Source organism: Pteropus vampyrus, unplaced genomic scaffold (genome assembly GCF_000151845.1).
Source record: "Pteropus vampyrus isolate Shadow unplaced genomic scaffold, Pvam_2.0 Scaffold36, whole genome shotgun sequence".
NCBI classification, from domain to species: domain Eukaryota; kingdom Metazoa; phylum Chordata; class Mammalia; order Chiroptera; family Pteropodidae; genus Pteropus; species Pteropus vampyrus.
The window spans coordinates 9,506,487-9,531,313 of record NW_011888817.1 but is presented as its reverse complement, the minus strand read 5'-3'; the positions used below and the strand labels follow the sequence as shown (position 1 = coordinate 9,531,313).

Here is a 24,827-nt window from a genome sequence, read left to right as displayed (position 1 = left end):
GGCCGGAGCAGCCGCCATGCACCCTCGGCTGCCCGGCTCCGCGCTCCGCCTGTGGCTGGGCTGCGTCTGCCTCGCGCTGGTGCAGGCGGGTAAGGGGGCCCGGGCGGGGGCTTAGCGCCGGCCGGGCGGCGGGAATCCTCAGTTTCCTCCCCTGCTCGCTAGAACCCATCTCTGACCAGCTCACTGCCCCCTAACCCCACCCCCAGCCTCTTCCCTGCCTTCTTGACCCCCAGACGCGTCCTCAGGCCCCCAATTCCCTCCCCGCTATCCCAGCTGTTGGGTCTAGGGTCTTGTAATACTCAGTTCCCTCATCCCATTGCCCTGACCCCAGGCTTTTGCCTCAGGTGCCTTAGCTTCCTTCTCTGGCCCGGGGAGCAGCTGAGGACACCAGTACCCCCATCTTGGGCCTCCCTCCCTGTCCCCAAAGCTTCTGCAGGCCAACTCTGCCAAGTCAGAGCAGAATGGGGTCCCAGTGTGCGTGAACATGTGTCAGGGGGATGGGGACTGGCACCGGGGTCACAGGGTGGTTGCGGGTGGCCCCCTGAGCCCGGTGCAGTGAGTGTCTGGCCTCATCCTCACCCCGCCTCTCCTGAGGCCCTGTCTCTTGCTTTCTGATTGCTGTTGCCTCCTTCATCTCTCCCTGTGCTCATCTCTCTGCGGCTCAGTGCTCTCTCGCTGCTTCCATCTCTGAGTCTATCTCTGATACCCCACTTGTCTGTTCTCTGGATCTGTGTCTGCCGCCACCTGTCTGTGTCCCTCTATCTTTGGCTCCACGTCTGGCTTTGTCTTCTCTTGGACCTCGCATCCACTCATCTGTGGGGTGAGGGGTGCTACTCCGGCCAGATCATCCCCCTGTCAGCACCTGCCCCTTGGGAGATACAGAGGCCGTGTGACCCCACTGCCCCTCTTCATGGAGGCCTTGGTTTTTTCCTTGCCCCGCTGCATGGCCTTTCCCAGGTTTCCACTTGTCAGACTGTGGGCCTGGGCCTGGGCCTGGCAGCAGGGGGTGCTCAGGCTCAGGTGCCTCCCCACCCCCAGACAGCCCCTCAGCTCCAGTGAACGTCACTGTCAGGCACCTCAAAGCCAACTCAGCAGTGGTGAGCTGGGATGTCCTGGAGGATGAGGTTGTCATCGGATTTGCCATCTCTCAGCAGGTATGCCTCTGGGAGGGAAGAACACATCAATATAGTAGTGGTGGATGGGGGAGGAGGGGGCGTGTGGAAAGAGAAAGGAAAAAGAACAAGAAACAAGAGAGATAAGCAGGAAATGGCACATATGGCTTAAAAAGGGGACCCCAGAGGGAATCAGTCAGTGAGGGAGGGCTCCAGAGCCTTTGTTTGGAACCTGAGATTTAAGAGTAAGCTTTTGATCTTAAAAAGACCAGAGTTTTGGACCTGGCCCCAGTTCTCACTAGATATATGGCTTTGGGCAACTTCCCTAACCATTCCGACCTGTCTCCTCATCTGTAAAATGGAGATGATGACACCTGCAGAGAAGATGGGATGCATAAGTAAGATTATGTATGCAAAGGGCTTAGTGTTGGAGCCAGGTGAATCAATTATCTCCACTGGAGAGGTGGCAGGGAGGGGTGGTGACTGGGCACTGAAAACAGTGGGCTGGCTCTTGCCTTGGCAGAAGAAGGACGTTCGGATGCTGCGCTTCATCCAGGAGGTGAACACCACCACTCGCTCGTGCGCCCTGTGGGACCTGGAGGAGGACACCGAGTACATTGTGCACGTGCAGGCCATCTCCATTCAGGGCCAGAGTCCGGCTAGCGAGCCAGTGCTCTTCAAGACTCCGCGAGAGGCTGAGAAGATGGCCTCCAAGAACAAAGGCAAGGGCACTGTTAGGAAGGGACCGGGTGGGGGTGAGGGCCGGTCAAGACCAGAGAAGTGGTGGTTGAGGAAAGAACTGACTCTGCCATCTTTCCCTTTGCTCAAGCGACTTAACACAATGGATATATAAAGTCTCGATTTTGGATTAAATCTTATCACTGCCATCCCAAGTAGCCATCAGCATGTTCTTGAACCTTGTTTTGTCAGATGTGTGGGCACCTATAGAAATAAGCACTAATATTTTGGGCATGGTCACAGAGGTGTGGCTAGGGGAAGAAAGGAGTGGTGACCTAGTGTCTCTCTCCCCGCAGATGAGGTGACCATGAAGGAGATGGGGAGGAACCAGCAGCTGCGGACGGGCGAGGTGCTGATCATGGTCGTGGTCCTGTTCATGTGGGCCGGTGAGTCTGGCCTCCAAGCCCTTCTTCACTTAACCTCTGGGAAATGGAGGACCCTGACCAGACCCCTTCTCTCACAGAAATGAAGGGTAAGAGGCTTGGAGGTAGCTAAGAGGTCAGAAGTCTCTTAAGTCCTGCCTGGGACAGCTCTGGGGACCAGATCTGAACCCTTCCCTAACTCAGCCCTCACAAAAAAATAAAATAACATATTGAGAGCTGCTTTGTAGGATTATATGAGTACTTGCCCTTCCCTTCCCTCAGCCTCCTGGTGGTGACACATGCACGGCCCCTTTGCCTCCCGGCCATGGCGCAGCAGCCTCTCCTACCTCTGCTGGGATCTTGTGCCTCCAGGTACTTCAGGCCTGGGCAGCTCAGGCTTGGGACACGCTCTGAACCTACTCGTCCTTCTGGACTGGCTCTGAGACGGCCTCTGTAAAACCTCCCCAATCCATTCATTAGAGTGTCGTCCCTCCTGCTTCGATGCCCCTACGACACACTCCTTGCCCCTCTCTTTAGCCCTTCTTAGAAAATTAGTTGGGCTTATTTCTCTCTTTTCCCACTTGTCTGTCTTTGAGCTCCCTGAGGATAAAGATCAGATTTCATTTTTGTACTCACCAGCATTTTCTGAACAGCCACTTCATTCCAGATAGTGCTACAGCTATCTCTAAGAAGAGCTCTGTGCTTGCAAGTAGCTCAGTCTGGGGGAAGCCAGGCCTGTACTTAACTATAATTCAATGTGATGAGTGCTCTAATAGCATGTATGGGAGCAGAAGAGAGGGAATTAATTCTGAGGCTAGGAGTAGAAATCGGGAAAAACACAAAGAGGAGGTAAACATGGGATTTGAACTTTGGGGGATGAATAGAAGTTCACCAGGCAGCCAAAAAAAAAAAAGAAAGGGTGTTATGGATATGGTGTGTTCAAGAAACAAATTAAGCTCAGTTTGGCTCAGTTCAGATGTAAAGAGAGAGAGAGAGAAGGTAGAAAGTAGGGGAGTAAAGGATGGCGAGACTGTAAAGTAGACTGGAGTCTGTTTCAAGGGACTTGAACACCATGCCAAAGTTGTATTAGCATGGTGGTCGAGAGGGCAGGCTCTGCTGTAGAAGCATTTAGAAAACAATATTCCAAAAAGAAAAACAGGCACTTGAAAAAAAAAACAAAACAAGAAAAGGAGGTTTGCTTAGGGTACCTTATTAGACTTAGCACATGTAGTATTTACATAATCATAACAATATAAACATAGTGAATTAACCCAAAATTGTGATGTAATTCTGTTAGGATGATGGGGAAGGAAGCAGGGGGAAGTTGTTAGGCTTTATCTACCATGGTAGGAAGTCAACAGATAACATCTAAAACAGATTTAGCATTATAAAATCAAGTATAGATGTAAAAATGGGAGAAACACCTACAAGATTAGAGGTGGCTGCCTTAATACTGACTTTCATGTATTATTGGTTTGATAACAGTAACATTTAACAGAGTACAGGCCCTGGAGTGCACATCCCAGCTCCACCCCTGAGCAACCTTGAGTAAGTTATCTAAGCTCTGAGTCAAGGTTCCTCACTCTTAACCTGGGGATGATAGTAATAGGGACCCTCGTAGTGCCGTGAGGATTATGTGAGCCAGAATATGTCGTGCGCAGGAAGACCGACCTAGCAGCAGTGAAAGGGATGGCTGGTAAGGGGACAGGTTGATGCAAGAGCCAGAGGCCAGAGGCCAGAGGCAGACCGTTGCAGTAGTGCAGGTGAGAGACCGTCTGGAGCTCAGTACCTAACAGCAAGTGCTCATGGGAATGAAGCAGGCCGGCAAGGACCCTGACTGCTCTCCCTTGTCCCCCCAGGCGTCATCGCCCTCTTCTGCCGCCAGTATGACATTATCAAGGACAATGAACCCAATAACAACAAGGAAAAAACCAAGAGTGCGTCAGAAACCAGCACACCAGAGCACCAAGGCGGGGGTCTTCTCCGCAGCAAGGTGAGGGCAAGACTTGGGCCTGGGTGGGTAGCCCCATGGCTCATGCACTGGGAGTCCCTGGACTGCAGAAGGGGTCAGCTCAGGGCTTGGCATGGCTACAGCTGGGCAGAGCCAAATTTGGCTGCTGCCTGTGTGACCCAGGGGACACTGCAAATTGATTTTGGATCCTCTCCTTTTACAGGGTGCCAGGGGCCAGTACGAGTTAAAAAAAAAAAAAAAAGCAGTGGATGGGGAGGGCAGAATTCTTGGTGTGGGACAGGAAGAGAGGGGCTTCTGAGCTCATTTCTGCTCCTGCTGTGCTGTGTGACCTTGGGCAGGTGCTTCACCTCTTTGTACCTTCATTTCCTCTCCCGTGAAACAGATATGACACCTTTCAGTGCTTGCTCTGAGCAGCTCAGAAGAAAGACAGTAGAGAATATGAGGATCTCGTGGTTCTGACGATGATTATCCAACAAACATCTGGTCCTCTCTACATTTCCTCCTCCCTTCATCTCCTTATACCCTTTGGCTTACTGTTCTCTCTCTTGGCTTCTCTCTTTCTGGCACATTTTCCTGAAGCCTCTTATTAACCCCCATCTCCAGAAGCACCTCAACAGTGCCAGTGGCTGAGGCTGCGCTCAGAGGCAGATCTGCAGGATGTGAGAACCAGCCAGCGGGATGGCTCTGCTGGGGGTGGACCGGGTACCAGGGGCCATAGGTCCAGGACCCGGTTTTGGCCGTTCAGCTGAGTGAGGCCGAAGGCTGGGTTTGAGAAGGCAGAGACAAGACATCCAGGCAGGGCTACTCCTTTCCTTCCTCTCGGGACAAGAGCCTGGCTTTCAGGCTGCAGCCCTCCCTTTTCGTGCCCTCTCGCTATTTCCAGCCTTGCAAGAAGTCTGTTCAAATAGCCCTGGCCACTTCTCTTATTTTTTCCCCTCCCAGTTTCCAAACAAGCCCTCGGTGAACATCATCGAAGCGTGACTGCCTGTCTGCAGGGGGAAGGATTTCATTTTTCTTCTCTGCTGGTCCCCAGGTCCACGGGCAAGGGAGAGGGAGGACTGCAGTGGAGGGGGAGGCACAGCTAGCTGCACATTATCCCCCTCTCCTGTGTCCTAGTCTGGTGAAGGAGGCTGAACTACAAACCCCAATTCTGCAAAAAATAAACAAGCCACAAAACTCAAAGACCTGGCCCCATTCTGGAAAAGGCAAAGCTGCATGAGACACAGCCTTCTTTCTGCCTCCTCTTGTCTCCTGGACTGGCTTCCTCTCTGAGAAAATGCACAAAGCTTCTGGGAGATGACAGGCACCTAGACTGATTCAAGCTGTCTTTCAGACCAAGAATCATCAGGGAAGCCGTGGGGCTGCCTGCCAGGCAGGGTCATGGCTGCCATCAAGCCTTTTCTGGATCCAGCCATCAAGGACTTGTTTGTGGTGTGATGCACAACTTTGTGAGTGTGTGAGATGTTATCTGTTTTGTCTTTTTTTTTGGAAAACACAACTGAAGGGCTTTACTCCAGAGGGCAAAGGGATTCCCTGAGCTGGTTGCCTGCATCCTCTGTCTTCTTTGGCCCTTATTCTGACTGTAGGCCATCAGTCTGGGGTCTTAAGAAGACAAAGTAGGAAAGACACCTGGAAGGAATTGGCCCCATTTCTTTAGGAAGAGTCTCTTGGAGTTGTAACAGTGCTGACTTGGACAACTGAAAAGTACGTCCACGTGGGACAGACATCCTGAGGGCTGCTCAATCACCTACTATGGAGCAGAAGCTGCTGGAAGGCAGGCCTGAGCCATTCACAGTCAGAGTAGTCCTGGCCTCTGGGGTCTCCATATCGTGCCATCTCATCCAGGGTTCTGTGAAAGCTATCCAGGGTCCTCATGTCCTTCCCTAGAGCCTGTGTGGTGTGAAGTGACAGGTCTCTCTCTCCACTGCCCCTTTCTGGTAAAAAAAAAAAAAAAAAAAAAAAAAAATGGTGCTTGATAAGGGAAGGCAGACTCTTCCCTAGGACTGACAAGTCATGGCCTGCACGGGAAGAGATGGACCTCCGCATCTTTCAGTGGTGGCTAAAGACAGGAGTATGGGAGGACTTTGCCTAGCACAAGCCTGGCACACAGTAGGTGCTCAGTGAATACCTGTTGAACCGAATAGGAGCAATAGCCCCCAAGCCAGAGAGCTGAAAGCCATCATCCAATAACCGGCCTTCCTTTCGGTCTACAAGAGCTCTCATGGCTGGGTCAGCCACCACTCTGCTTTGCCGGAGTGTGGAGCACGGGAGGAGAGACGAGGTAAAAGGCTGATGTCAGCAGTACTAAGGGCTTCTTCATGGGAGGGCATGAGGCTCCACTCATTGTCTTGTGACTTCCATCCCTGCTGAATGGGGCTGCGAGGCCAAGGCTCCTTAGGGGAGAGGTCCTTACCTCTGATCCAGTTAGAGCAATAACCACTTTTTAAATGTAAAATAAAAAGACAAATGAAAAGGCACATCCTTGTCTTCTGGTAAATGCCCAAATGTTGCCCTCTTTTTCTGGCGGTTGGCAGCCAGTCAGTTCTCTCTTTTCATTTTGGCCTGAAGCTTCTTAGGGACATGCCTGCCAGCCAAGCTGGAGTTGGAAGGGAAATCTCAAACAGATGGGGGTGCACGTGTAGGAGGAGAAAATAGCTGCTCCATCATCCTATTACTGAGTTCTCCCCTACCCGCCCAACCAAACTTGGGCTGCCTCATCACATAGGTATGCAGGCTGGTACTGAGTTTTTAAAACAAAGGCTTCCCCCCAACCCCATGGGGTTGGGTGTTTCCCTTGCCAAAAGAATGCAGTTCTGTTCTCCCAGGGGTGAGGAGGGAAGTGAAGAGGAACTGCAGAAGCTGCTTGCCGTGGCTCAGTTCTGGGCTGTTAAAGGAACATCGTTATGATCCCAACAGCAGGCTGAAAGGTCGAGTGATGATGCCATTAACCAATGAGCAAACCAGTAAATGGGGCACCACGAACACTTCTGTTAGACAGCCAGCAAGAGCTTGGAGAGAAAATGTCAGGGCTTAGGGTAGGCTGTTCTGGAAGGTTCTGAGAGCAGAAGCAGGTCTTGGAGGCTGAGTAGGAAAGTGGAAAGTCGATTAGCACACAGAACTCTAAGCCAGACCTCAGAGAGGTACTTCCCAGGCCCTCTGTGACCATGTAGTGCCAAATGATGGAGATGTCCCCAAGTCAGCATCAGGTATAAATAGCTGTCAGTGGGGTTCAGGGAGCACTGCTTCATGGGAGTTTCCTGTCTTCCTCTCACCTGTGCCTATAGTAACAGCAGCTGAGGGTATCAGAGTATGAGGGGAGAGGAGCAAACAACACTTTTCTGGCTTAAACTCTATTCCCTTTAATTACCTCCATGTACCCCCAAGTTCTTTGAGCTTTTCCTGAATCAACTGTAGTACACAGAACCCTACAGCTCTGACTTGGGATGTGGTCCTTTCTTCACCACTCACTTAGATCTACAGATTCCTCACAGCTTGGGAGGGGCTCAGGCCAGGTCTTGGAGACTGAAATCTGACTCATTCCCAAGGTAGGCCTGTGGGAGGAATGCAGGTAGGAGATTCTGCCTTGTAATACACATTAACACCTCAGGCCAGTTACTTGGAGTGAGGTAGAGTGGGGAACTTGGTTTTTTATCTGTCAAAAACAGAGGTAAGAACAGGGGATTCCCATACCCCACCCACCACCTAGACTGGGAGCCAAGGGGCTTCCTTATAGGAACACGAGGGAAACCCCAGGGTCTGAGGAGGAGGGCCGGGGCATGTTTCTACTGGGGCAGGAGTACTCTTCTAATCTTGTAGCTTTTCAGTATGGGCCTCCTCTAGAATCCACTTTTAAGATCTCTTATTCAACCCTTTACAGAAATATGTAACATCTCAGCAAACTGCATGTGATGTTTCAGACTTCTACTTTATTTCTCACCCTCTTTAAACCTATTTCAGTTTTTGGATTTTGCTTTAAAGAAGTAACCTCCAAAAACAAATTGTTTACATAAATGGGATGTCCTCCCCACCCCACCCCTGACTCGTCCCTGTCCCAGCTCCAGCCTCGGGCCCCATCAGTTCTATATTCTTAAACCTTCAAATGTTACTTGAAGCTAAATTGAAGACCTTTTTATACAACTAGTTCCTTAATGACACATTTTAAGACTATCACACAGACTGCTTTGAAGATTGTCCAAATGATGACATTCCACCCCCTTCTCAATGAATGGGTGCTAGAGAGGGTCAGATTTTCCGTCTATAGCATGTTCCAGTTGTCATAGGCGGGGGACAGGTGGAGAGGATTGACAAAACAGGAGCTTGTTCATTAAGGAATTCCACCACTGACCAGCTGATACTTCCTGTGACAAGTGGACATTTTTCTGCGGACAGATGCTCTGGCATATAGAGTAAGCATATCTTAGAATCAGCTTAGGAATAATTATTTTCTCTTAGAAAAGGACGGCAGAAGAGTGGGAAACTCAGCTTTCTAGTTTTAGGTGCTTGGGGTTTTTTCTTCCTATAAAAACTCAAAACAGGAGAATGTTTTAGGAAATGGTTAGAGAATGAGCACATTCCTTTTAGAGAAGGTCTCTTTCTCCTCACTTTTCCATAACAAAACAAACTCAGGGCAAGGGACACCGCCATTTCAGAGCATCCAGCCTGGTCTCTGAAACCTTTGAAGCCTATAGTAACATTGCTATAAAGGAAATAAGCAATTACTGAGAAAAGGATCATCTGCTTGACAGGAACAAAATAGATACATACAGGTCAGAAGTACCTCGGACTCAGACTAATATCGAATAGCTGAGTATTTAGCAAATTTATATTGAAATTTTTGCCTGAACTGTAAAATATATACTAGATAAAATTTATACAACAGCAGCACAGAGAGCCTGTTCAAACATGTTGCCATTTATTTTCTCAGCAGGAGTTGAGATTTAAAAGCATTGGCTAATATAGGTGAGGAGCTATTATTGCTTTCCCTTTCATTCTTGCTCCTGGGGGGTAAGTCTAAGAAGCTTAGGTTCACAAGAGATCTAAGGAACGCTGTCTCCCACATCTACCCCCACACTTATCCAACCTTCACTCCAGATTCTAGGAGCAGTCAATTTCTGGAGAAGAACAAGCATCAATTTTGTACTATCAGTTCTGGTTTCACATCCTTTTCAAAAGGATAATGCCCCAGGATAGCTCAGCTTCTTAGTCAGCTCTGGAGAGGCAAGAGACACAGGTCAGCCACACAAACATGGGAAGGAATGCAAGACAATGCCTGTCTGATGGGGCTGAGCCATCTTCCCCCGCTGCAAAAACATAGCAGTGATATTTCAGGCTCTCCCTATGTCAGGCTCCTGACATGCACTATATGTAGCTGCAAATCCTAGTCAATCTCAACATTGCTTAACTGCTGGAACGCCTTCCTCAACACTGTAATTTACCCTCAAAAGAATAGGGAGCACGCACCCTCGCCTTCCCAGCACCACATTCTACTAACTGCCACTCCCTCCCATACCCCGCTACCCTACCTACGCAGAGGAGTAAGGAACCCTCCCTTTCAAAGCCCGCAACAGACGGCCACAGTACATATGCCACTGACAAGAACTTTTATTTCTTTTTAATGACATTAAACACAACTGCTACAGGGAAAAAAACATGATAAAGAGGAGGCACCAAACTTCAGTTTCATAATTGATCCTGACAACTCAAGTAAATCAGGGTCTGCATTAGATACAAAACTACAGGTTATTTCAGGCTCTTTACTTACAAGTAAACTATATAAACAGCACATTTTTACTCTGCTTTGTCAAGACCCCTGTGGTGAGAATGTCATCATGGATGAAGAAAGCTAGGAAGGCAGTTAAATGCACATAATAGAGCAAGAATCCCACATGAAATATTAGACTTAGAGGCCAACACCAAATATGATATGCAGCTTTAAAAACAGATTAAAACTCCAGATTTTACCCACCACCATCTTTAAGGTGAGCATGCCCAATAATGAGTTTTCTTTGGCTTTTTTCTTCTTAAAGAATACCATGTTAATCGCTAGAGAACAGCTCTCCTCCCCCAGTCCAACAGATTTAATTAAGCTGCTAAAGCTTTGGAAAAACAGAATTACTTGAGCAAAGAGGAAGTGTGATTGTCATATATTATAGTTAACCCGTCACTCATTTGCTTTGGCAAAGGCAATGCCCCCATTACACATTCAGACTTAAACCCTCCTGTACCAGGAAGGCAGGAACACGAGTCTCAAGATTTTTGCCTAAGCAACATGCTGCCCCTTCACTCCTTGGGTTACCTATGGGGAACTAGACAGCTGCAACGCTAGTTACTCCAGCTACAATTAATTTTACCTATGTTATGATTCCAAAGGTAAATGTTTGTTTGTTCATTCCAAGTTAAGGAAACCTGGAGAAGTAACTGATGGACTAAATGACAACTGAAATAAAAGATTTGACTCTTGCCGTTAAACAGAACTTGTTAGCATTTTGGTCCCTGAATTAAACTAAATGTCCAAGGAAAAGAGAATCCTTGACTGGATAAAACAGTAAACACTTAGGGACATCCATCTAAATTTATTGGTGGCTTGAATGACCAAGCTTTTCCCAAGTCAGTTTCAAAAGCACGGTAGGATATTTTAGTTGGGTTACTCAAAGATGGGGTTGATGAAAAAACAAAACCAGACAGGCAGCTAGCCCAACATCACATGCTATACTACAGCAACTACGTACACCCTTCACAGAAAATGAACAATAACATGAATGCTGGACTGTAAGATCTCCCAAAAGACGTCTAAAGCTGTCTGTGAAGAAAGAATAACAAAATCCTAAGATATCCATTAAGATGACTGCACACACTCTGTCAACTTGGGTTAGAACACTAAACTTTAAGATCAGGTAATGCATTTGTGCACAGGATTAATCACAACTATATTAGACCCACTTTAACAGTTTTGTGAAACTGCATCTGAGGTCTGACCAAATAAGATGGTAACATCCAGGGTCTAAAAGAATAATGGAGACAAAAGAGTGCATCTCCATAGTCTCTTCCACAGGATGGAGGCTCACTGACTGACACGTCACCTCATAAGTGAAGTTAGGGTTCAGCAAATGAAACTGAAGACACCTAAATAGCATGGGCTTTCTGGCCTGTCCTGAAGTCAAGACCCTGGCTGGGCGGCTCTTTAATAAAGAGAGTAGGGAGACTGTTCTTAAGAGGGGTATATCAATGTCTAACAAGATATAGGACTATATTGGTGGAACCCTACAGAGTACAGTGGTCACTGGGAAAAGAAGGAAAATCCTTGAAGAAAGGCAGAGAAGACAGTCACAAGACCACAAATCAACAGCGGTTAGTCAGCAGTCTTCTGTCAGAGTAAAGATGTATAAGATTTGTAAACACTATTGTGCAAAATAAATTTGATAAAGAATGAAATAAAAACCAAAAAATAAAGGCAGCTAGTAGGTAAAAAAAAAAAGAGAGGTGAAGATTTACACTTTAAATTTGTCTTTTCGACAGGATCTTTGTCCTGCTCCATCCTACTTCAAATGTCTTAGATTACCAACTTTAAAATGCTAATAGGTATTCAGAAATCCAAATAAAGTAAGAGGGCTTGTTAAAAATGACTTGTACCCATTTAAGTCATGAACAATAATTAACACTAGCTTGCAGCCTGATAAGAATTTCTTCCTTACAAGAGATTAAAATATGACTTCTTTTGGGCACCAGTAGACTTCACCTCTACAAAAAGGTGGGTGTTTTGGCTTAATGCTGGCTTTCAGGGGGTGGCTACCTTCAATTTAAAGAAAACAAAACTATGTCAACACTGCTTAAACACACACACACACATACACACACAAATAGGAAGGACTTTATACAAAAAAATTTCAAGTCAGCAATGGTCATTTCCAAAAGGTGACAAGTTCTTTACATAAAAATCTTGGAAAAATAAAAATTCAAAATCTGCAAAGCACAAAACAGCAGAAAAAGATGAGATGCAGCTCTGGACAGGACCCTGGATAGGGATCTTCACTGCTGATGGGATGTAACAAATGGACTATATTGGATATCGGGGAGATGCTGGAACCGTTGGTGGCTTCGCTTGTTCTTGTCAACCCACTGAGTCAGACTGTATCTTTCCAGAGGGTTCTGTCGGAACCGAGCATAGTTTCTATCAGGAGAGGGAGAAAGTGAAAACAGGAAAAGACGAGAGATTCAGTTGGTATGACTATTTGTTTACAATTTAAAAAATATCATTACTTTAAGAAATAGTATATTAATTTTATATTTCAATTCTAACAATTTTATACTATTTTATCTATATGACAATCATATTATAAATGCTATTTCCAACAACTTCCGAAGCTACCTAATTTCCATACAGATATTATGGTGATACGTCCCACAAATGTTCTAAGAAAACTTAATGTATAATGTATAATAATGCTTAAGCAAGAAAAAAATAATTTCTCCCTCTATTTAGAACAGGATCTATACTTTTCATTGCTTGCATCAGACCTGTACCTCCAACAGGACCTCACTGTCTGACACAGTTCAAGGTTGCTCAGGACATAGCAGTTAAATTTAGAATAAAATTCCCAGAGAAGGTAAGTCATCATGTGAGTATCACATTGCAAGCTTAGAGACTTAACAGTTAATAGCACAGGCTCAGTTCCTTAAGAGTCTCCTCAGTCACATGGTGGGTTGGGATTCTGAACAGGACCCATTGAGATAATTTTAGCCCATTCTCAACTCCAGCTGTTCCTAATAACCACCTGGGATGCTGTAATGATTTAGATTCTAGCCCCCTACTCAATGATTTAGAATCCCTGGAGTCAGAGCCCTGACATCTGTATTTTTAGACATCTCCACAGGTGATTATGAGGAATATCCAGGGTTGAAAATAATTATAACAGTATCTGACATTTATCTAGCCCTATATGCAAGCACTTATTGAACAACTCATCTTAAACAACCTTAAACAACTCATCTTATTCAATGCTAAAGACAATCCTATGAGAAAAGCACTCTCATTAACTCCTTGTACACTGAGGAAACTGAGCCTCAGGTTAAATAACTTGCTCAAGGTCATACAGTGCAGTAAGTAAAAGAGCCTGGATTTGATTTCACATCTGTCTCCATAATTTACATAATAACCATTACACTACACGATCTTTCTAAGAACTGCTGTCATTTTGGCAACTACAGAGGAAACAATGAGTGTAAAGGCCCTGAGGTAGGAGTGTGCCTGGCACATTTGAAAAACATCAAAGAAGCCAGTGTGACTGGAGCAGAGTAAGCAAAGCATAGAGTAGTAGGAGATGAGGTTGATGAACTAACCATGATTCTTGTAGGGGAATCGTGAAGATGGGAAGATGTGAGATGGGAAGCCACTGGAAAATTGTGAGCAAAGAAGAAAATCTGATTTATGCTTTAAAAGAATCTCTTTGGCTGCTGAGTTGAGAACGGTAAACAGACAAGGCAGAAGCAAGGGGACTATCTAGGAGATTTGCAATAATCCAGGTGAAAATGATGCAAAATGGTCAGGCTTTGGATATATTTTGTATGTAGAGTTTATAGGATTTGCTAATGGACTGAATACAGGGTAAGAGAGAGAGGAGTCAAAGATAACTCCAAGGTTTCTGGGTAACTGGATCAAAGTAAATCTGTAAAATCACACTGCATCAAAGATCTAGGTTTCAGAACTAGAAAGCCCCTTTGGCAACAATTAGTCCAACATCTTTATTTTACCAATGCAAGGACCAGAGAAGTGAAGTGACTAGATCAAAATCATACAGCTCGTTAAAATTGCAAAGCTGGTATTTCAGTCCCGTTCTTATTCCATTTTACTGTACTGCTTCTTTTTCCATCTCTGGAATTAAACAACAATTATAACCCCAACTCCTTACCACATTCTTCTCATAGCCAAATTCTACTCTCTTCTTCGTCTTTCTAATCACCCACTCACCTCATGGTGAGGTCCGAAGGATGCGGCCATTTTTGGTTATGCATATGATGAACTTGATCCACCAAGACACACAGCTCTTTCAAGGCACCTGCGATACAGAGAGATCAGTGGTTAGGAAACAGCTCAGTAAACTACCATGTTAGCCTAGGGCAAAGCATGTGCTTTCAAAGAAAGAAAACAGGCACTGGTCCCAATACTATTTATTTATGATTATCACAAGCAGCACAAAAACTACAAAAGCCAGAGAAGAGAGCTTGCTCTTGGATGATGATGATGATGAAGCAATAATGACAGGCCACCATTCATTCATTCAACATTTATTAGCTCCTACAATGTGAGAGGAACTTTACTGGTCCCTAGAATATAGCAGTATACAAGACACTGTATCTGCCTTTAATAAAGTTAGTGTAGGAGACAGGTGATTCCAAAACTTGTGATATGTGCAGTGACAGGAAAAATACAGGCTGCTATGTGAGCACAGAGACTGAGCAGAGATTAGAGAAAGCCCCCTCCCAGGGAAGTAAACTATAAGCAGGATCTAAAGGATATACAGAAGTGAGTGAGGTAAAGAGGGGTGTCCAAGAGAAATAGCTAATACAAAGGCCTAGAGACACAGACAGCAAAATACATAAAAAAAAAAAAAAAAAAAGAAGTTGAGAATAGAAGGGGGTGGGGGCTTTTTGCTAAACAAGAAAAATTGCTGGAGGCAATTTCTCAAACACCTGGGAGTCTGGCAAGGTGATACCAAGCACTTTACATATTATCTTAATTCTAAAAATATACCTTCTATGGAGATAGATGTTATTAATATCATTTTAGAAATGGAAAACTGTAACTTAGGGAGGAGAACTTGCCTTAAATGCTTATTAAACTGGACTCAAAACTAGTTTTTGTTTGACTCCAGCTTTTGCCACTATTTGATGATGCTAATTTTGCACTTAAGGGTTGAGACACGGGCTGAAACTCACAAAAGCAGAAATAATGGTTAGAGAGAATAAAATAATTTCCCTGAACCAGTGGCTCTCAAATTTTAACATGCATTATAATCAGCTGGGCCCCAACCCCAGAATTTCTGATTCTGTAAGTCCGAGTGGGACCTGAGATTTTGCATTTCTAACAAATGCTCAAGTGATACTGATGCTTCTGGTCTGGGAACCACACTTTGAAAACCACTGCCCTAGACAGTGAAGATCTTTCTTTCAGCTAGTTTATATATTTCTTATTACCTCATCTACTTTGCTCTAGGAACCAAGAGCATGCTAACTAGGATACAGACCGTGTTTTCAAGTTCTGGCAAAAAATATTTACTTAACTCTTTAAGACCAATTTAATTTATTTGAACCTCAAGGAGCTGAGCTTTGTAGAAAAAGTACATACTTTGGGAGTTAGGCAGACCTGAGTTAAAATTCCAAGAGAACCACGAACTTAGCTTTTTGACCTTAGGTAAATCATTCACTTCTAGTCCCGCTTTACTCATCTAGGAAACGTGGACTATAATATTTAGCTTCAAGTTGAGTATTAGGAACATAGCACATAAAAGACCTAGCATATTGCCTTGGCATACAGCTAGTGTATAGTAAGTGGTGGTTATTATAGCAATGTTACAGTCTCAGGCCTATGTTAGTTTGCAGTGAGTCTTCAAATCCTATGACAATCAATCACCTATTTGTGCTTATTAAATGGACTGGTCTACACATAAATTATGACACTCAGTAGCACTTAGCAGAAATTCTCTCTTTAACCATGACATGATACTTTTCAGAAAAAACTTAATAGGTTCATTACATTAAAAGTTTCTGAGCACTTAAAATAAAAAAGCACAACCAAGGATAAAAGAAGACAACTGACAAAGTGAAAAATATATCTGAAAGATATTTGGCAAAGGTAAGTCTCCTCATAAAACAAAACAGGTCAAGGACATGAATAGGCATTCATAAAAGTAATACAAGTGATTACTAAACATTATGAAAAGATATTTAATCTCACCAATATGGAAAGAAAACATATTAATCTCATTTCTGGATAAGGAAATATAAATCAGAAATGGATTTCCTCTTTTACAGCTTTTGATTAGAAAATCTCTTGCCTGCTAGATTTGTTTGGCTAAAATCAAAGGTCTTGATTCAAATTGCCTTTCCTATACCCTACTTTCACATCACTAGCACCCCATTCTGTCTAGCCTCCACAAAAGGACATTTTCAGTGGGAGAAAAAAAATCAGCTCTGTAAGAATTTCAAGATACAATTTTCCTGCCAAAGCATCACCAAAGGAGGCTGAAGAGATATGGAAATTCTGGTGTCCAATCTCAGAATGAAACAAGACTATCTACAGACCATGTCCTTCAGCTCACTCATCTCTTAACACCTAGATTCTATAAAATTACCCTGATGACAGACACTAAAGGTATACTATAAATTTCCTACAAAGAAGCCTATTCACTTTTAAACTGAAAGAAGAAAAATACTGGTCAATTAGGCCCAAGGAGGTGTCAAGTGTTACACTGCTAGAAATCATAGTCTAGCAGCAGCAACTTACAGCACTTGCCATATTATCAAGCACTGTCGTATGTACTTTACATATATTAACTCATTTATATTCCTTATAACTATCTCAAATGGTATTTTCCCCATTTACAGAAGAAGAAACTGAGGCATAGAGAAGTAATTTGTCTAAGGTCACACAGCTAGTGATAGAGCTCTAATTCCAACAACATCATGGGTTGAGTGTCCTTAAAAATTTTCTGGGACTGACGTTTCACAGTGCGGATTAGAAAGCAAGAAATATAACACAATATGTCTCTTATGTACCCAGCTGGTACCTGACACAGGCTCAATAATTAGGTCTCTGCTCATGCACCAAAATTAGCACTAAGACTTTCTGATGGACTATGGTAACCTTTATTGTTAATAACACAATGATATAGAAATAATGGGAGCTAACATTTATCAAGTATTTATTACGTGCCAGGTACTTTGCTAACTGCTTTGCATGTATCCTATCATTTAATCCTAATGACCACAAGAGGCAAATACCATAATCTCCATTTTATTCATGAGTAAATGGAAGCTTTTAAAAGATACTCATCTATCAACCAGGATTCAAACTCACGTGGGGCTAATAATCCAAAAGCCTTGTTTCAGCTCATAGTTTCAATTTCTTCTTCCTCCAAATTTAGAGATGTTAACAAGAATGGAAAATTTTTTTGTTTTCAATTTTCTCTTCCTTTCATAGTCTCTAACAGATGGGATTTCTTGGACCAACAATCAGTACCATGGGTTTATTTTAAGTTGTGGCTAAATGGTGGTGAAGACTGTCCTTTGTTTTTTGGCTAAGAATGAAATTCACCTAAGAATGAAATTAAGAGGAAAAAGCCCTCAGCATTTCAGGAATGAGATCAGCAATTCATCTAAACCTTAATCTATGAATATGAGCTGACTGGTTTAGGGGAGGGGAGGGAAATCCAGACTAATAATTGTCCTTAATAAGTTAAAAGTAAATTAATTGTTACAAAGGAGGAGGAATAACAATGTTGAGTGCTTGCTATGCCACTGGCCCTTCTGAGGTTTTTATATGGCACCATACTTTGTACCACATGAACCAAGAACAGAGAGTCTCAGCTGGCTAATGACCTAAGAGCTGGCCTGGCACCAAAAGATCATTAAGTTAATCAATCGGATACTCTCTTTTGGAATGTTTATGTGAGCTTTAGTAATGAGGACAAGAAAAGAGCACACAGGTAGGGATCTAGAACAGACATCTGAGAATGCTAACAGAGAGCGAGAGAAGCACTAAATCAGCAGGGAAAACCCGAATAAGGAACAAAGGCATCCGTTTCTGAGGGGCCCTGGCTCTATGGTTGATTCTTTTTACTGAAGCCAGGCTATGTTGCTGAGCATTAAATTTTCATTTTCTTCCTGTAAATCCTTAAACTCAGTTACTTAAAGACAATCATTGTGTCTCTATGCCATGCAATCAAAAAAAAAAAAAAAATAGTGAATACAGGGAAGGTAATGAAGAGAGGGAAGGAAAGAAAAAAGTGTGCCCTAGGGGCATAGGCTACTGTTTTTATAGTTTAATTGTAATAAAAAGAAAAAAAAAACAAACATTAAATTGAAAGCAAGAATTTAAATGTGTCACCTCTAGGTCAACAAAACCGCAATGATCTCGCATAAATCTTGTCTGATTTTCCTTGCAGACAAGGCAAAAAGCAAAAGAAACATGAATTATTATATAACTCACTTCTGAAGTGGTATACTATATAGGATATTGAGTGACAGATGAATGTCCTCAACAGTAATGAGGACATTCAGAATAAGAATGCAGAATAAGAATTTACGTAACTATCACTGCTTCTGATCTTCAATAAGAATGCAGAATAAGAATTTACGTAACTATTACTGCTTCTGATCTTCAATAAAAATCAAAGCAGAGAGATGAATGGGCTTACCTCCTATTACAAGCAACTAGAAACTGGGCAAAATATATAAAACAACTGTTTAAAGACTACTCAGAACTATGTGATTCCTGAGGGAAAGGAAACAACTGAGATGAGCCTTGAAACTTCTTATGAGTTTATGAGTCCTTAATTTTTCAAAATAAAGTTTTTTTGAATAAGTGCAAAAGAAGTTAGTAAATAAACAAAAACAGAGAGACTTTACCACCAGATCTGTATTATAAGAAACTAAAAGGAGTTCATCAAGAAAAGAAAATACCGGACAGAACAGAATCAAGAACACTGGAAATGACAAATATGTGAGTAAATGTAAAAGACTATTTTTCTTATTCAAAAAATGTCTTTAAAAGATAACTGACTGTTTAAAGTAAAACTAATAAGGTACTGAAAGGATTAAGATAAATGTATATGTATAATGGACAAAAACAATAGCACAAAAAACAGAATGGGGATTTGGAAGTATACTGTTGTTAGGGCCTTACATTATATGTTAAGTGGTATATTATTTGAAGGTAGACTGGTAAGTTAAAGATCCATATTGTAAATTATAGAGCAACAGTACCCAAAGTGTATCCAGGGATCCCAGAAAGTACTCAGCACCCGGCTGAGGCTTCGCAAGGTCAAAATTATTTTCATAGAAACACTAACATGTTATTTGTCTCAAAAGTATACTCTGGAATTTTCAAGAGGCTATGTGATATGATATAGAATGCAGAATCACCTATGAAATCTAGCAGTCTTCTATTAAGCCAGCCACTGAAAGAGATTTGTAAAAATGTAAACCAATGCCATTCTTCTCCCTAAATTTTTGGCTTTGTTCTGGCAAATTATTTTAATAAAAACATTATTTATGTTATCATGCAATGAGTTGTTTTTAAGATACATTAATAAATATTTTTTAACAACTTATCAATTCTAACTTTTCATATGGTTGAACAGAGATATAAATCACAATAAAATTTTGAGCCCTCAATTTTTGAGTATGAATAATTTGTATTAGTGCAAATGGGTCCTGAGACCAAAAACTTTGAGAACTACTACCCTAGAACAACCACTAAAGATAAAGAGGTATAGATAATAAATGAAGTATGGAGATTAAAAATAGACTACTAAAAAATACTCAAAAATAAAAGAAAAAGGAAAAGATGAAAGAAGAAACCAGAAAAAGATAGACAAAAAACAAGTAGCAACATGGTAGATTTAAATCCAACCATATTGATAATTACAATACACGTGGCTGAACTAACACTTGAATTAAAAGACTGAGATTGTGAGACTGGGGGAAAAAAAGCAAGATGCTGGGTCTGCATATACCCTTGTTAAAGACATCCACTTTAAACAAAGATATAGGTTAAAAGTAAAAGGATGAAAAAAATATATCATGCAAATACTAGTCAAAAGAAAGCTGGAATAGCTATAGGAATATCAGATAAAGCAGACTCCAAAATAAGAAATATTATTAAGAGTAAAAAGAGACAGATCATAGTGATAAAGGGATCAATTTATCAAAAGGATATAATATTCTTAAATATGTATGCAGAGTTTCAAAATACATAAGCCAAAAACCAACAGAACTGAGAGAAGAAACAGAAAAACCCATAATCAGAGCTGGAGATAGGAACACTCCTCTTTTAGTAACAAAATCTGTTAGGCTATAGAATTGAACATGCCATGAACCAATAAAAACTTCATTGAAATTTATATAATACCAACATCAGAATATACATTTTCAAGTACACATGGAATATTCACCAAGACGGACCATACGCTGGGCTATAAAGCAAGTCTCAGTATGTTTAAAAGGACTGAAGTCACAAAAGAATTAAACTAGAAATTAGTAACAGGAAGATCGCTGAAAACTCCCAAATATTTAGAAATTAAGCAACAATACTCTTAAATAACCCACAGGTCATAGAAATAAAATCTCAAAGGAAATTAGAAATTGCTTTGAACTAAATGAAAATGAAAACATCAAAATTTGTGGGATGCATCTAAGCGACACTTAATGGGAAACCCACAGCTATAAATGCTAACAGAAAATAGATCTCAAATTAGTGGTTTAAGCTTCTGCATTAAAAGCTAGAGAACAGCAAATTAAACCCAAACTGGAAGAAATAATAAATATAAGTGAAGAAAAACTAATAGCCAAAAACAATACAGAAATATGAAACTAAAAACTCACTTTAGGGGGAAAAAAAATCAATAAACATTTAACTAGACTATGCCAAGAAAAAAGGACAAATTACCAATACTAGAAATGAAACACTGAACATCACTACAGATCTTACAGTAAAGGAATAAAATATTATGAATGTTACTTTATGGCAATAAATTCATCAACTTAAACTCAACAAATTCTTTATAAGACACAAATTATCAAAATGGACTCAAGATAAAGAAATTCTAAAAAGCTCTCTATATATTACGTCTAGTTAGAAACTGCCAGAAAGAAAACTCTAGGCTCAAATGGCTTCATTGGTAAATTCTATCAAACATTTAAAGGAAGAAATGATACCAATTCTACAAAACTTGAGAAAACACCTCCCGACTCATTTTATGAAGCTAGTATCACCATGATACTTAAACCAGAGGAAGACAATACAAGAAAAACTAAAGATAAATGTTCCTCATGAACAAGACAGAAAAACTCTTAAAAATATGAATGTGGATGAGAAACTGTTCAATGATGTAACTGCTGAGTGGCCCGCAAGCTTGACCCGGGCCATAAGGGAGATTGCTTACTGTAAATCCCCCTTAGAGACGGTCTTGTCTGATCCTAACTGATGTTCACTCTGACGTAAATCAGCACTGCTCCGACTCCTGCTATGAGCTAGTTCCTGGAACAGGCTGTTGTCCTGAACTAGTCAAGCATGCAAAGTAATTTCCTGTACCTGGTAGCATTTGCAGACTAGTACCCATGACTATTCCCGTCCCCCTTTTTACCCTATACAATTCTTTGCCAAGTAGCTCGAAAAATATCTACTTCATCTTGCAGCTGCTCAAGATGCACCTCCTATGTTTTTTCCCTTAATAAACTTTTAGTTGCCAGACTGAAGTGGTCTGCCTTTTTCTTAGGGTCTTTCCCTCCCCTCGCTAGAGGTAAATTTTCAATCTCAAAGCTTTTCCCTGGTTCTGCATGTACTAACAATTAGCAAGTTGAATACAGAATAATTCATCAAGACCAAATGAGTTTATCCCAGGAATGCAAGTTGGAATAAGTCAAAAAAAAAAAAAAATCAATAAACTACACCATATTACAGAATAAGGAGAATCATCAAATGATCCTCTAAATAAATGTAAAAAATTCATCCCTCATTTGTGATTAAAAAAAAAAAAAGAACTTCTCACCAAACTGACTAGAAGGGGAACTCTTCACTTAATAAAGGACATTTATGATAAAACTATAGCTAATATAACACTTAATGTACCAGAGGTCCTAGTCAGTGCAGTAAGGCAAGAAATAAAAGGCTTATAGACTAGATAGTATTTGCAGATAATATTACCACGTTAACACAGAAAATTCTAAGAAACCTACTAAAAAGTTACCAAAAATGTTAGTTAGGAAAATTGGGCCTGATTATAGGACATAAGGTCAACATATAAAAATCAATTGTATATCTATCTATATACTAGCAATGACCATTTGAAAAGTGAAAAAAAAATCTTATCATTTATAATACCATAAAAAGCATAAGATATGTATGAAGAAATTTAACAAAATATGTATAAGACCTGTACAATAAAAGCTACAAAACACTTCTAAGAAAAATTAAAGACAACATAAATAGGGAAATGTATCCTGTTCATGGATCAGAAGGTTCAATATTGTTATGTCAATCCTCTCCAAACTGAACTGATACATTCAAAACAAACTCAATGAAATACCCAACAGGTGTTTTCAAACAAATGGAAAAACTGAAGCTGATTAAAAAAAGGAAAAACCAAAGAGCCAAAACAATTTCAAGACTTATTATAAAGTTACAGTAATCAAAACAGTGTAATATTGGCAATAGAATAGACATATATTTCAATGGAACAGAACAGAAACTTCAGAAATAGATCCATGTAAAGGATACTCTTTTCAATAAATGGTGCTAGAACAACTAGATATCCATATGTCAATAAAGAAAAAAGAAAAACGAAAAAGAACCTAAACCTCTGCTTTACAAAAACTATAAAAAGTAGTGTATCATTTTGGAAAACAATTTGGCAGTCTCTTGCAAAGTTAAACAAACACTATATGATTCAGCAATTCCACTCCTAATTATTTACCCCAGAGAAATGAAAACACATGTCCACACAAAAAGCTATATATGAATATTCATAGATGCTTTATTATTAATAGTCAAAAACTAGAAACAAATGTCCATCAACAAATGACTAAACTATGGTATACGAGGAAAAATTCAGCAGTAAAAGTATAGAATTACTGATACATGCAACAACATGATGAATATTTAAAAATTTATTCCAAATAAAAGAGACCAAACACTAAAGAGCACTTACTGCATGATTTCATTTACATGAAACTCTAGAGCTAAAAACGAATCTAATCTATAGTGACCAAAAAGAAATTTGAGTCTTAGCCAGGGCTGAAGCAAGGACAGAAACAGACTGACTAGGATGGAGCATAAGGGAAATTTCTGGGGTAGTGGGAATGTTCTATGAATTTGATGGTCGTGATTTCACAGGTATATAAATTTGTCAAAACTCACTAAAATGTATACTTAAAATGGGTGCATATTAGTGAATGTAATGTATACCTCAATGAAGTTGATTTAAAAAAAAGTCAAGGTATACTTCTAGATAAACATAAGTTGGCTGCATGAGTTTATCTTCTTTGCTAACGTCCCTCACTAAATTAGAAAAGAAAGGTCAATGATCTTAGCAACCATTAAAGAAACAAGAAAGAGTAAATGAAACTCAGGTAAGCAGAAAAAAGGAAATAAATGTCAGAATGGAAATCAATGAAACAGAAAACAGAAAAAGAGAAAAATCAATGAAACAAAAGCTGGGGTTTTTTTGTTCTTTGGTTTTTTTTTTTTAAAGATTAATAATATTTATAAAACTTTTAGCCAGACTGATTAGGAGAGCAAATACAGACTACCAATACCAAGAATAGTAAAGACGACATCACTATAGATACTATATAAAAGGCTAATAAGGGAATATTAACTTTATGCCAATGCATTTAACAACTTAGATGAAATAATTCCTTGAAAGACTACCAACTCACTCAATAGAGATCAATTCTTCCGTAAACTCTTCCAGAAAACTGGAGAGGTGGGAACAGTTCCCAATTCATTCCATGAAGCCAGCATTCCTTTGATACTAAGACCAGACAATAAGATTACAAGAAAAATACAGACCAATAAATATCCCTTATGAAGATAGATGCAAAAATGCATCAACCCAACACTATTATTATAAGAATAATACTTTAAGACCTAGCATGGAATATATGACTGGGAATATGATTGGTTTAACACTGAAAAATCATAATTCTAATTAATAGACTTAAAAAACTATATGATGATCTCAGTAGATGCAGAGAAAAGTATTTAACAAAATCCAAAATCTAATAAAAATAAAAACTCTCCTAAAACTATATATAGGAAAGAACATCCTCAAGTTGATAGAGTATTCAAGAGAAACCTATAAGTAACATGATAATTAATAATAAAAGATTGTTTTCCTCCTAAGACCAGCAACAAGTTACTTGTATTACCTGTATTCGACATTGAACTAGAGGTTCTAAACAGTGCAATAAGGCAAGAAAAGTAAATAAAAGATGACATGATTGTATATGTAGAACCTTAAAGAATCCACAAAAAAGGTACCAAAACTAGAAAGTAAATTTAGCAAGGCTGTAGAATATAAGATCAATGTACAAAAATCAAGTAAATTTCTATATACTAGCAATAATAGGAGGATAGGAGAATAGGAGGAACTTGAATTCATACACTGTTTGTGAGAATATAAAATGATACAACCACATTGAAAGAGTGTGGTAGTTTCTTAAAAGTTAGACATAGATCTACCATATGACACAGTCATTTTACTCCTACATATTTGCTCAAGAAATGAAAGCATAGCCATATAAAGATTTGTACATAAATGTTCATAATAGCTATATTTACAATAGTCAAAAATTGGAAAGAACCCAAATATCCATTGATAAGTGAATGGATAAACAAATTGTACAGCTATATAATGGAATACTACT

General features: G+C 40.7%; 2 protein-coding genes across 31 annotated transcripts in view; one reads left to right on the top strand and one right to left on the bottom strand.

Moving 5' to 3' along the window:
• The first annotated feature begins 6 nt into the window (after window positions 1-6).
• FNDC5 (fibronectin type III domain containing 5) lies at window positions 7-6,661 on the top strand. Of its 3 annotated transcripts, none has more exons than XM_011357890.1 (6): window positions 7-89; window positions 1,039-1,154; window positions 1,636-1,834; window positions 2,147-2,236; window positions 4,072-4,205; window positions 5,127-6,661. In XM_011357890.1, exons 1-6 carry the CDS (start codon window positions 17-19, stop codon window positions 5,163-5,165), a joined length of 651 nt encoding a protein of 216 aa, XP_011356192.1. In that variant the 5' UTR covers window positions 7-16; the 3' UTR covers window positions 5,166-6,661. The 3 variants fall into 3 exon arrangements, with proteins under 3 accessions (XP_011356192.1, XP_011356189.1, XP_011356191.1); XM_011357887.1 differs by having other exon boundaries at window positions 958-1,154; XM_011357889.2 differs by having other exon boundaries at window positions 958-1,154; window positions 4,567-6,661.
• Window positions 6,662-9,767: 3,106 nt separating this feature from the next.
• The window catches only part of S100PBP (S100P binding protein), a 31,911-nt gene continuing 16,851 nt past the window's right edge, over window positions 9,768-24,827 (bottom strand). For all 28 annotated transcript variants that reach the window (XM_011357880.2, XM_011357885.2, XM_023529307.1 and 25 more), the window contains 2 exons: window positions 14,149-14,236; window positions 9,768-12,351 (listed from right to left, as the gene is read on the bottom strand). In XM_011357880.2, the coding sequence (XP_011356182.1) occupies window positions 12,210-12,351; window positions 14,149-14,236 (230 nt within the window). In that variant the 3' untranslated portion in view covers window positions 9,768-12,209. The remainder of the gene's footprint in view (window positions 12,352-14,148; window positions 14,237-24,827) is intronic.

What these genes read in the sequence shown, in the direction of transcription:
- FNDC5 (XM_011357887.1), top strand. Translation starts at nt 17, where the DNA reads ATGCACCCTCGGCTGCCCGGCTCCGCGCTCCGCCTGTGGCTGGGCTGC. An exon ending in CCTCGCGCTGGTGCAGGCGG is followed by an intron (nt 90 to 957) that starts GTAAGGGGGCCC and finishes GGCCTTTCCCAG; the next exon opens with GTTTCCACTTGTCAGACTGT. An exon ending in GGTCCTGTTCATGTGGGCCG is followed by an intron (nt 2,237 to 4,071) that starts GTGAGTCTGGCC and finishes TTGTCCCCCCAG; the next exon opens with GCGTCATCGCCCTCTTCTGC.